This window comes from Tasmannia lanceolata, unplaced genomic scaffold, assembly GCF_043159265.1.
Source record: "Tasmannia lanceolata isolate RefF3 unplaced genomic scaffold, GAP_Taslan_0.1 ptg000007l, whole genome shotgun sequence".
In the NCBI taxonomy this organism is placed as follows: domain Eukaryota; kingdom Viridiplantae; phylum Streptophyta; class Magnoliopsida; order Canellales; family Winteraceae; genus Tasmannia; species Tasmannia lanceolata.
Genome location: NW_027518684.1, coordinates 19,184,178 through 19,197,285, shown reverse-complemented (window position 1 = coordinate 19,197,285; position 13,108 = coordinate 19,184,178). Strand labels below are relative to the sequence as shown.

Sequence of the window (13,108 nt, the reverse complement as noted above, 5' to 3'; positions counted from 1 at the left end):
GAGTGACAGATGGGTCACCTGTCGTATTTAGACTCAGTTTAAGTATTTAATTTCGGACTGTAATAAATTTTATTTGGGATGCTAGGTCCTTAATTTGGAGCAGAGTGAGTTTAAAATTTTAAATGGATTTCATTATTGAGAATACTTCCGCTGCTCATAAAGAACATCAGGTGAATTTGTCAAATAGGTGTAACGGCTTGGTTCTGGAAATCGGGTCGTTACAGTTGTTCGCATGCCTCTATCTTGCAAATGAGATCTCCATTTGGCAGGGGAGGACCCCTTTGCGTTTGAGATAGCTTGATCGGTGATTCAGACCCTACAACCCTCGTCAAGGAGTGGTGGGAGTTCTTCTAAGGAAAGAATGGGTATTAATTTGGGGTAAATTGAAGCTTTTCAAAGCTAAGCTTTTAAAAGATGGTGCAAATATGCCTTTAGGAATATCAAAGATAAGGAGTCTCAACAGTTACATATAGTCTTTGGATAGAATCAAGGAGTAAATGACCCTCTTGGAACTATACTGGCATACAGTTAATAGTAAGAGATGCACTAGTCACTAGACATGTAGCAGCCACGATATTCCTTCTCAGCCTACTCCCCGATGAATTAGTCGTAGTGAAGGAATGCTTAAACTTAATTTTTAAGGATCAAGGCCTAGGAAATCCAAGTCCAGCGGGAGTGAGGGGTGTCCTAAGCAATGAAGATGGGGTAACAGAGTGGGCTTGCTCTGGTCCTATTGGCTCAAAGGATTCTAATGACGCAGAGGTGTTGGCAATTTTGCACGGCATTAGGATGATGGATTTTAGTAAAGCCTAATCCAATCATTGTTGAAGGAGACACTCTAAGGCCACATTTGGATACCCACAAGATTTAGATTTGGATTTCTCACATTTGCAGTTGAGATTTGGAACTGGATCGGATCCTTCGAATTCCAAATCGGCTAGAAGCCTAGAACAGTGAAAAAAAAAACTGATTTTCAAATCTTTTCTGTGAAACATTATATGGAAATCCATATTTGTGGCAATTACCTTCACCCTCTCTGCTCCTCAACCTTGCTTGCAGCAACAGCAAGACGTCCCTCCCTCTCTCGTACAACATGAGCATGAGGATGATTGATGTATTTTATATCCAAAACTCAAATCCAAATCCAAATACAAAAACATTAGGTATCCAAACGTGGCCTAAATGTGATCAGAAGGATAAATAGCAGAGCTTCCTTTCCTTGGAGATCAGCCAATAGTGATGCAAATAGGCTGGCTTTTCTCAGTAATTGCCATTGCCTTCTCACCCCTTCCATTGCTAACCTATTTGCTTCTAAATTGTACCTGAAGGCCTTCTAATATATCCAATACTTATTCAAAAACGTCCACGAGACTCCACGAGACTACACAGGAAACCAACACCTGATCTGATCCATCTGATGATGTACAGTGAGCGTCCCTCAATAAACAATGCCTTACTAAGGTACCGGAAATGTAATCCGTGTCCATGCCTAAGAGGCAGCCAAGTCACCGCTTCGGTAGACCTTTCCTCAACAGACCTAGAAAAGTAAGTCTCACCTCATCATTCCCGTCTCTAATTATTCGTCTAATGCCCATGAACCCCAGATTTCCCCAACAGGAGCCATGAAATTCATCTTTATTGTTCCCACTGGGAATGATTTCTATCTAGGAACTACTGGGGATGGTTTCTATCAAGAAACTATCTTTCACACAAGTACAACATGGCAGAAAATAATTCCAACAATCTAGTTATCACCTTTTTCTTGCCCTTAATGATTATTTCGTTCCTCTCCATCCTAATAGTCCACAATGTCGCAGGAAGACAAACTTCACAGAATTCCTCCCTAGCTGACCAAACCCTTATCACCTACACTTCTATGAAAGAGTTGATCCCGCATTACCCAGCAACAACCAAACATCGAGAAAATAAAAAAGTTCCCATCTTGGAAAGGAAAGAAACTGTGAGGCTTACGACGAGCTTCTCAAACTAGAACAAATTACATGGCAGCAAAAATCTATTGAAGGGCTAAACAAGGGGATCGAAAAACAACCTTTTCTCATCTGTTCACTAATCTTTTTTTTAAGAGTGCTGGTCGGATATGTTAGAAAGAGGAGTCAGATCCAGAGCTTGGTGGATGAGGAATGCCTTCCGCAAAATATCAAGGAACTTGAAGAGTTGATTGTCAATTATTACTTGAATCACTAATCTTGTGATTGGGTTTGGTAAGGACTGTTCTTGAAAAAAAGGAAACCTCTTGAGTTGAAATTGAGTTCAACCAAGATGATTTTTATTTTATTTTTTTGATAAAGATAAAGATACCAATTTCCCCAACTAGTTTGGGACAAAGGCTTAGTTGAGTTGAGTTGAGTATAAAGATACCAATTTCATTAAAAGGGATTACAAGGGCACTTCAGTTGGTAAAGATCGCCCCATGTAAAGTCAGTTGCTAGATTCTCTTGATTTGGCAAAGCGATCAGCCGCATCGTTGGGGCTTCTAGGAATGAAGGGAAAAAAAGAAAAGAAAAAACACAATACAAACACATATCTTTAATCTCATCAATGAGATTAGCTAGTCTCCATGGGCCGTTGCAAATCTCTTTGGCCCACAAAATAGTACTAGAGGAATCGCTCTCCACTTCCAAACTGCCCTTCATCTAGGTTATGAAAATGGTCAATCCTTGGTAAAGAGCACGAAACTGGGCTTATTTCATTTTATTGTTTAAAATTTCCAGGGTGATTGCAAAGGGATTAGAAAAAACTCCAAAGATATTTTCTTTGGGAAGGTAGAGAAGGAAGCATCTTACAAACTGGGAAGAGGCGTTTCAAGACAAAATGTCTCAAAAGGTTGATGCTGAGGAGTAAAATGCTCTCAGGCAAATGGATTTAGAGGTTCCATGAGGAAAAGGAAGTCCTTTGGAAGAACTCATTCTTTGCAAGTATAAGGTAGGATGGTGGAAAGGGAGTCTAGAGTCCATAATATAGGCTCACGGGCATGGAAGTCCAACCGACCTTCTTATGTTATATCTAATGTGGCTCCCAGGTTTACATTGGGAAAGAGAGGGGGTGGAGGTTATTTGCTTTGGGGAGGAATAAATGGTATGGTCACGTTCCGTTTCGCTCAACTGTCAATGATTGTTATAGTAAGGTGGCTGGCAAGGTGGTGTGAGGATGGGTCTTTAAAAGGATTTCAAGTGTGATGATTGAGTGTGTACTCACCTTGCTAAGGCCTTTTGGAGAACATTTGTCTCCCTCGTTGCTTTGAATAAAAAGATCTAGACAAGGGAGCAACAAGGAAGTCTCTTGACAAATCATTTTCCCTCTTAACTTGGCCTCCAATAGTTCAATGTCTCCCTTAGTCAAGGTTTGGACGCTCCAATTACTGCTAGGGTGGAGGCCTTTGGTTGGATGACCATTTCCGGTAGATTATATATGTGCAACATGTTAAAAGGAAGAAATTTGAATTGGCAATTATTGCATCCCTGTTTATGTAAGTGTTTTGATGGCTTGTGAGATTTGGGTTGATATTATCAAGTGCTCTAATGTTTCGTAGGTGATTCTGTAGAAGGTTCCTAACCTCTTTCCTGGTTGGGCTTCGCTCCTTTCAGTGGTAAAGATAGAACCCCTTAGCACATGACTCTAGAATCTACACAATCTATTGGAGTTCATAGACCAAAGATTAAGAGAAGCTTTTAAGGGAGAATTTTCTAAGGCTGGCCTCCAAGATTGGGATAACTGTTGATGAGATTAAAGTGCCTACTGCTTCATGGACATGGTGTGGAAAGGAATTTTGAGGTTTATCAGTGGGATTGTTATTGGCAATTGGAAGACAGTTTGATGGATCCCTCCTCCAGAGATCCGGAGCCGTCTGTATAGTTGTTTGATTTGCTTTCTGACTTTCTGGTTTTTTTTTTTCTGCATGATAGTTCTTTTTTGGCCTTTTTTTTTGTTCGTTTGTATGTGTGCGTGCGCGCGCGAGCGGGTGGATGGGGGGAGGGGGATTAGTTTCGAAGCTTTAATAAATTCTCCAAAAATGTTGTATGCCCAGAATAGTTAAGAATACAAAATGAGAAAAACGGGTCACTTTCGTCAGGCAATAGATAAATTTATATCAACTAAAGCAAGGCCTGAATACTAAAATTCATTCAGATGGGTTACCTTTGGTCGATCCATAGAGCTCCCAAAATAACCGACTCCAAAGGACAATGAAGAGTAGGCAGCAACAAGCTCTACTGCTTTAAGCTGGGATGAATTTCCTGGGACCTAAAACCAGAACAGTCGTACATGTAAGAATCTCATTAAGTAAACCAACAAATGCATCATTAGTAAAGAGCTCACCGTATTCAGAGTATCCGCCTGCACAAGTAACACTCCGGCACTTCTATCTGCACCTTGTTGACCGTTGGCATTAACAAAAGAACGCAATACCTTTGTGCAAGCAGAAGCGGGACCTGCCTGTGATCTATAGAAACGGCGACGACCATTGTACCCAAAAATCAAAAGAGAAAAAAAAAAAAAAAAAAAAAGGAAAAACAAACCATGTTATAATCAAAATTTTAAATTTCGATTTTGATTTCAGCTGAAATCCCAAAATTTGGGGGGAAATAGACATTTACATTCATTTCGAAATTTCGGCCGAAATTACTAAAAATTTTGGCCAAAATTACCAAAAATTTCAGAAAATTCGTACAATTTTGAGAGAAAAAAAACATTTTTCCAAAATTTCAACCGAAATATCCAAAATTTCTGCTGAAATTCCAGTATTTTGGCCGAAATTTAAAACTATGGTTATAATAAGTGGCAGTTATGAAATCATACTTTGATTGATTACAAAGTCGCTGCCGTGCTGCACTTTGCTGCTACAGCATAGATTGTTAGTTGAATGATGATAAGAAGGTATATATACACACATATGTATGTATATTAAAGGGGTAAGCATGCCCAATGGCTGTAACCAACCTAGAAACATTCCACCAACTCATGGGAATCTCTTAAAATAAGAGTAAAGGAAACATCCAAATGTCTAATTGAATGTAAAATAATATGAACAGTACCCAAGGACTGGACAGTAGATGTAGCCCAAGCATAATATTTGGCTTGTGCAGCATGAAAAACATCAATGATCAACATCAAAATCCAATCTTACAGAATAACTGATATTTCATAGTGTAGTATGTCCAGAAAACCAAGGTTTAAAAACTGACCCAAATCAAATCCTCCCGATCAAGACTTAAGTGACATGAGTGAAAGTATTATTTGAATCATGTATCTATGCAGTATACCATAAATAAGGTGGTTAAGAGGCTCTCTTGTCCCGCCGTGGAGATTTGAACATTTATTTGACGAGATCAAGGACAAAATTGGAGATTCGTTGATCATTTTCTCCCATGTTAGAAGTTCAGCGAATAGTGTGGCCGTTAGGTTGGCTAGGGAAGCAGTCGTCAAGCAATCCTTGGAGCTGTTCAATTTTTTGCCTCCGTGATGGTTTTCTTTCATTGCTTTTTCTGTCCCTCTTTGTATAGTCCAATTAGCTTGTATCTTTGGGGATGACTTTCTTGGTCATCTCCCCTTTTAATGAAATTTGCTGCCATTCAAAAAACAAGGTCTAAAAAGCCCATCAAGAACCCAACAAAGAACTTTTCAAGCTGAGTTGACTCAAGTTTTACTCAGGTTGTGTCAAGTTGATACCCTCGGTTTATATGATAACTAATAGAACTCTTTAAGTACTAGAAAAACTGGGAAAATTTTGATGATACTTAAAATGGATGACTCAATAAACATGAAAATTTTGACTACATCTAAAGCTCTTTAAACCAGAAAAACTCAATTAAGTCCTTGATAACGTTTTGAGTTGGCTCGGACTTGCATCCTCATAACTGTTGGTGCTGCTACACCTACTACCAGAACATTCATGTAACATTTGCTTATAACAACTAATAAGAAGAGAGTTTCAAACTGAATAATGGGAAAGCTAACAGGAAGTGATTTCCCCAAAGAGGCAATAAAATGTTTTTAGTAGAACATAGGAGCATACAGTGATGATGAGACACAGCACTCACGCGCTGCAAATCCTTTCATTAAGTATTCTCCAGCTCCAGTAACACAGGAGCCAACTATGAAAGGAGCGCCAAAAGGATCTTTTGATGAAGCCCAACAACCCGATCCATACATTGCTGCTAATCCAACACGCCCGCTAACCTGTGCCAACTAACAAACATTATTTTTCTGAAAATTAACAAATAATGAGTAAGCCACTGCTAAATTCATATAATACTATAAATTGAACAGGGCAGCAGAGCTGGCATATTTTCCCATCCATATTTTCTTTTTGAAATTACCAAAATCAATGGTTAGAATGATACTTCATCGACTGTCAATGATATCGAACACACAAATATGTATGTGAGCACGTGTGCATGTGTGTGTATTAGCATTCCTGGTCCTGGGCCATTCTATGCAGGTGTGTAAAATGGTCCCCCCCCCCCCAACCAAAAAAAAAGAAAAAAAATTGAGGAGTAAAATATCATCATGAGCTTCATCTAACCCACCTAGTTGACATTGTCAAAAAGTAGTGAATTCCATTTCTTGAGAATCTTGCTATGATTTGTGGACACAGACATGAGTGTCGCATGTCAACACTGACACGGAGTGTCGGACACGGCAAGCTCCCAAAATTTAGAAACGGTGACACGGCTAAAATAGAAAGTACATATAATCATGATTTGTGGACACAGATTCGTGTGCCGAGTTTTGACACGGATACGGGATATCTGACATGGCAACCCCTAAAAATATAGAAATAGTAGCGCACTCATACACATACATACATCTAAAGTTATTGACACTTCTAGTAGTACATTTAAAAGTGATGTGTCGACAAGTGTGGACACGGGTGTCGTGTCGGACAAGACACGGCACGTGTGTCGGCAATAAATTCAAAGTGTCGGCCAAATCATAGGAATCTTAACAATATTTAGGTTTTTCATTATAGAACCCGTGGTTTGTGGAAGGGCAAACTGTAGTTATGTCACCTGGCCAAGGTTTGGAGTTCACAACCACTGTTTCAAAGCTCTTTACATCACTTATTGACTTGCCAGAGTTGATTCCCATTTGTCCTGGCCGAGTTCTTGTCCAAGTCCGCGTCTTGTCCTACCAAGTCAATCAAAACTCTTTTGAATCTCGAGTTATGACTGCAGCAGCCGAGTACTCGGCCGTGTTGTGCTAAGCCAACAAAGGTTTGCTTTGGTTGTGTCTTGGCCCACATCCGCATTTTGAAACATTGTTGACAACCTTTAAGTAGAGGGGGGGGGGGGGGGGAGGAGGAGAGGAATACCATAAATCGTTTACTAGTTAATTAAACTTTTCTAGTTAAATGAGTTAACCACAATGTCGCAGTCCGTGGATTATAATCATTGAGGAACAAGGATTAACACCTAACTAGTAAGAGACAATGAATAAAATGGTTTGAGAATAACCATGCAAGTATACAAATTGGATGACATTGGATTTGTATATTTGTTACCCTTCCCCCTAAATATTCACTGAATTCTGAGAATGGCCATAGGCAATTGAAGTTGTGTGCTTTTCACCATATGCTATGTAAATGTTCCCTAGCCATTCTAACACATGTTAACATGGCCATGTATATTCTTTCTTCCTATCTTGTGTGGATATTTTTATATCTAAACACTGTATTAAATTTTCATAGATTGCATGGACATGTTGAAATATTGGGCATCTGAACTCACTGTCAACCTAGTCTCGTAGACCATGTCCTAGGTTAAATGTAATTATATATGCCCCCGATAAGCCACTTTTCCAACAGTTTAATTAAGTTTGCTAGTTACAGATACTGCAAAATACCTATGGGTAACTTGTAAGGAGAAGTAGGATGTTACTGCAAGATGACATCACACTGATAATGTTCCACAAAAAGGGAAATCAGAAATTCAGTTGAAGAAAAACAATTAAAAATCAAAACAAAAGAAAGAAAATTAGAAGAGGAATGCTAGATTGAAGGGTGCCCTTGCAAAAAAACTGGTGAAAGGGCACCCCCATTGGTTGAATATCAATGTTAGAAATGGAGTTAGGGTTAGAGAGAGGAAGAATAAGAGAAGTAGAGATGATGAAGAGTCTCCACTTGGGAGCTCCTCATGTAAATGATGTATATATAGGCCCAAAGAGGGCAACATGTGTACAATGACTGCAATACCCTCTACACTACAGTCTACATATAATACCTAATCTACCCTTACATGTTATTCAACAATCACCAAAGTGCATTTATTAAACGTAAAAGTCAAAGAGCATTCAATGCACTTTGGTGAATTTCAAGCAATGGGGGTGCCCTTTCACCAGTTTTGTGCAAGGGTGTCCCTCAGTCTAGCATTCCTCAAATTAGAAATATTTTGTGACCAAGCATAAGACAGTTAATTAGAAATAAAAGAAAAAAGGTGGAACAACTTCGAATTGCAATGTCGTTCAAAGACTTCCTCGAAAAATGTCTAGATAAGAGCAACTAGTAATATTATGTGTAAAAAGTATAGACTATAGAGCAGTACAGGAAATTGATCATATATATATATATATATATAGAGAGAGAGAGAGAGAGAACGGTTCCTACACACTTGTGTAGATAAGTTATCTACACACTAGCTTAAAATACAGTAGGGGCCCACATTATTTAGGTTGGGATGATCCTATGGATCTGATTTTTTGTAGGGTTGGGATGATCCTATGGATCTGATTTTTTGTGGACACCCTATCTATGTGAGGGCCTTTAAAATGAATGGCTTGGATCACCCAAACAATGTGGGCCCATTGTATTTTACGCTAGTGTGTAGATAACTTATCTACACAAGTGTGTAGAAACCGTTTTCTCATATATATATAGGAGAAAGTGATTGTGAGCGGCCCCTCATATAAGCTTATATGAGGTGACCGCTAAAAACATGGTGGGCCCACAATTTTGGGGTGATCCGAACCGGTCATTTGATAGGCCCCGACATAGATAGGGGGTGCCCAAAAAATCAGCTCCATAGGATCATCCCAACCCTTCTAACTGTGGAGGTGAAAGAGGGAAAAATGGGCGGGTATAAATTTGCCCACTTAACCGTCCATTTTCCCCTCTTTCACCTCCACAGTACGAAGGGTTGGGATGATCCTATGGAGCTGATTTTTTGGGCACCCCTCATCTACGTCAGGGCCTATCAAATGACCGGTTTGGATCACCCCAAAAATGTGGGCCCACCATGTTTTTAGCGGTCCCCTCATATAAGCTTATATGAGGAGCCGCTCACAATCACTTTCCCCATATATATATATATGAGAATAGTGTTCCTACGCAGCTGCTCAAATAAGCTATCTGAGCAGCTGCTTCAAAAACTCATGTGGCCCACATTTTTGGAGTGATCCAAAGCATTCATTTGAAAGGCCCTTCCATGGATAGGGTGTGTACCAAAAATCAGCCCTATAGGATCATCCTATCCCAATCAAAGGTGTGGGGGGGGGGGGGGGGGGGGGGGGGGGATGGACGGACACTGTTTCTGACCATTTTTTCCCTCCACAAATGGCATGGTTAGGATGATCCTAAAGGGCTCATTTTTGGTACACACCCTATCCATGAAAGGGCCTTCCAAATGAATGCTTTGGATCACCCCAAAAATGTGGGGCCACATGAGTTTTTGAAGCAGCTGCTCAGATAAGCTATCTGAGCAGCTGCGCAGGAACACCTCTCTCTCTCTCTCTCTCTCTCTCTCTCTCTCTCTCTCTCTCTCTCTATATATATATATATATATATATATATATATATAGAGGAAAACATCTAGAAGCATGCATAAATGAGAGCCGTCTGTCACCTTCAATGCAATACCACCGCTTGAAGCACCTGATGCTACATGTCCTTGATTGTCGATACAAACAACTCCCACGGTATCCATAATGCAATCCTCTTCATAAGCAGTATTGACAGATGGCTGCCCACTCCCATTGATGGTCTCCTTGGAAAGATCAAGTGATTCAGCTTCTACTGCTGGAATTGAACATAGTTTCAATGAGAAAATGTACTTAATATCATTGAAAAAAAAAATGAATATGGCAAAACAGACCATGATATTAAACCAATTGTAACAACTGAGCTTTTCTCCAATTAAAGAGATATACAATTGGTACAAATGTAACACCAGCAGTTAATCGTATCTATACAATCACATATTTCAAAGCTAATATGTTCTCCTTTCACTTTGTCCAGTGTATTTCCATGTCACCTTGTATCATAACACTAGTGGTGTTAGGATAGAACAGAGAGAACAAGAGAAAACCAGGGACAGCACACACAAGAGGCTAGTGCTGCCCCAAAACTAGGGACTCCTCCCAAACTGGTGCAAACCTAGGGTTTGCAAGTTTCTGGGAGAACTTTTAGGAGCAAAAAGGTCTAATGTCGAATTAAAATGGGTGTTACCAATTCAAATCAGATTAGACATTCATAGTTAGCTCAATGCTTTCTAGGGATTTCACATGCAAAGTTGACCACTTGACCTTTAAAGATGAGTCATCATCAAGATTAACTCAGCCCAAAAAACATGCAAATAAATCTCCGCATCTCAAATAAATCAGATTTATAACAATAGGGAAGCAAGTCTCACGATGTGTCTACAATCTGAAAATAAATGGAACAAAGTACTAGGGTCCAAAAGTCACCAAAATCTAGGTAAAGTAATCTCAATATAAGAACTTGAATACGTGTATGGCTGGTCCAGGGGTAAAGCCGATAGAAATCAAGTCTATAAAGCCAAGTGGCTCTAATAAGAGAGGTCCCACTCAATGGGGAGCGCATCAGCATGGAATCTCGTAGTAGAGGAGGCGCAAGAGGGAGTGGAGAGGTAGCAGAAGTCACGATCTATCCAAGGACTGCGTCAACCACCATTATCGCATAACAAAGTGGGAAAATGTGATGAAATGAACAAGTGGGCAGCAGTGACAAAAAGCAGCAGCAAATAAGTGATGATGGTAAAGAATAAACTGATGTGGCTGCAGTTACAACAGAAAAATTAGGTATGGCGGCATATCTAAAAAAAGTAAACAGCAATAGAGGAAAAGGACAGCAGTAGAACAGATGGGACAGCTGCCGTAAGATAGCAGATACTGTCTAGAAGGGAAGAAGAATAAGATGAGGGAAGGAGGAGAAGAAGAGAGAAGAAAAAAGGGATGTTTCAGCTGTGACTGCTAATGCAGAACAGCAGGGAAAAAGAAGAGGGCATGGTTTTAAATTTCGGCCGAAACGTTTCGTTTCGGCCGAAATATTTCGGTTCGGCCGAAATATTTCGGTTTTGGTGGAAACCGAAACGAAATTTACTGTGAGTCGGAAAAGTACCAAACTTCGCCGAAACGTTTCGTTTCGGTGAAATTTCGGAAATTTCGGTGAAACGTTTCGGTGAAGTACAAAATTTCGGTGAAATTTCGGAAATTTCGGTGAAACATTTCGGAAATTTCCCGAAATTTCGGTGGAATTTTTACAAGATTTTGTCCGAAATTTCGTACCGAAACCGAAACGTTTCGGTTTCGGTGATGACCGAAATCGAGATTTAAAACCTTGGAAGAGGGCAGCAGCAGGAAACAGACGGAAAATAGTCTGAAATAGGGGAAGAAAGATGGGAGAAACAGGGGCCAGCTGGACTCGTCACCTGCAGGAGGTTTGGGAAAGGAAGAGGGGGAATAAAGGGAGGAGAAGGGAGGGAGAAACGAGAATTAAGGATGGCTGCAGTCCTGTGACTGCAAGCTGACCATTGAGGCATCGAGAGGATAAAGCTGAGGGAGAAAGAGAGAGATGCAGAGGAAAAGGAAAAGAGGGGGAGAGAAGAAAGAGAGAAGAGAAAGAAGAGAAGAGAGAGGAAGAAGGGAAGAGGGCTGCTCACCTTTTGGACGGCTGCCAAAGGGGGGAAAGTGTGCTCTCCTGCTTTGGTACACGTTCGTGGTGACTGGTGCATTTCTTGGACAGATTGTGGCTGCTGCTATTTGTCCTCCTCCTCTTGGGCCTCCTACATCGCGGGATTTGAGGCTGACGCACATACCATTGGGTGAGATCAGTCCTATTTTATTTCAACTGCCTTACTGATAATATTTTGTTGTCTCCACCCCTTCAATCAGCAATCCTTTCACCCATATTTTGACTTGAGATTACCCTACCCTAGTTAGGTGATTTGGGGCCCTTAACGTTTGTGATTTTCATTATTTTTAGATTTTTTGAGACTTTGCTGCCCTTATCTATAGATCTAAAATCTTTTGATGTGAGAATATTGCTGCATACTTTGCTTGGAATGAATTAAGTTTGTTTTTATTAAAAGGAAATGTCACTTTCAAATTAATTAAGTTTGTTGATGACTTATCTCTAAGGCTAACACAAGCATGAACACCCTAGTTAAGATTGGATCAAGTTTCTGAACGTTAATCTAATTGGGGTTAATCATACTGAATTTAATTGAACCGTACACATTGAGCTCCAAAACTCTCCGTGAAGGATCCACGAACCTTAGGTTTGCTTCAAATTGGTATGCACCAAAGTGGAATCAAGAACTTGAGTCGCATCAATTTGATACCAGAACCTAGGTTTGCATCAAATTGGTATGAGAGCTTAGCTTGCATTAGTATCGTGCATGTCACTAGGTGTTCGATGTTGTTAAACCATTACGGAAGGTTGTCTTGCTTGCGTTTAAGTGTGTATTTGCATATGTTTCCATTCGTTTCAATGATTTTACAGGATTTCCAGCAAAATTTCCAACCGAAACCGAAATGTTCCGTTTCTGTGGCAACCAGAAGTGAAATTAAAGCCTTGGTTCTAAGTTTATGGAGATCACAGGATGTTGTAGCAGAGTCAAGTCCATCGTTGCTTCCCATATACACCAACAAGTGAATGAATTTCCAAAATAGACATCCTCAATCAATATTAAAAGCAAAAAATCCCAATCATCCTTCAATTTTTGGTTTATCAGTTTATCCCACTTATTTCTCACTATTTTAAGCTCTTTTTATTTTACAAATAAATAATGATTTTATAAACAAGGTAATAAAATAAAATAAAATAAATTCACAAGATGTAGAGCTTGCCCAATACATG

At 39.8% G+C, this 13,108-nt stretch overlaps 1 protein-coding gene across 9 annotated transcripts in view; it reads right to left on the bottom strand.

The window, feature by feature from the left end:
* Window positions 1-13,108, bottom strand: part of LOC143882208 (N-terminal nucleophile aminohydrolases (Ntn hydrolases) superfamily protein) — a 32,292-nt gene that overhangs the window by 10,169 nt on the left and 9,015 nt on the right. For 4 of the 9 annotated variants that reach the window (XM_077385678.1, XM_077385677.1, XM_077385679.1 and 1 more), the window contains 4 exons: window positions 9,855-10,027; window positions 6,032-6,195; window positions 4,336-4,459; window positions 4,156-4,260 (listed from right to left, as the gene is read on the bottom strand). In XM_077385678.1, coding sequence (XP_077241793.1) covers window positions 4,156-4,260; window positions 4,336-4,459; window positions 6,032-6,195; window positions 9,855-10,027 — 566 coding nt within the window. Of the gene's footprint in view, window positions 1-4,155; window positions 4,261-4,335; window positions 4,460-4,691; window positions 5,582-6,031; window positions 6,196-9,854; window positions 10,028-13,108 lie in introns of those variants that run through there. The other 5 variants (XR_013252133.1, XR_013252134.1, XR_013252135.1 and 2 more) reach the window with 5 other exon arrangements.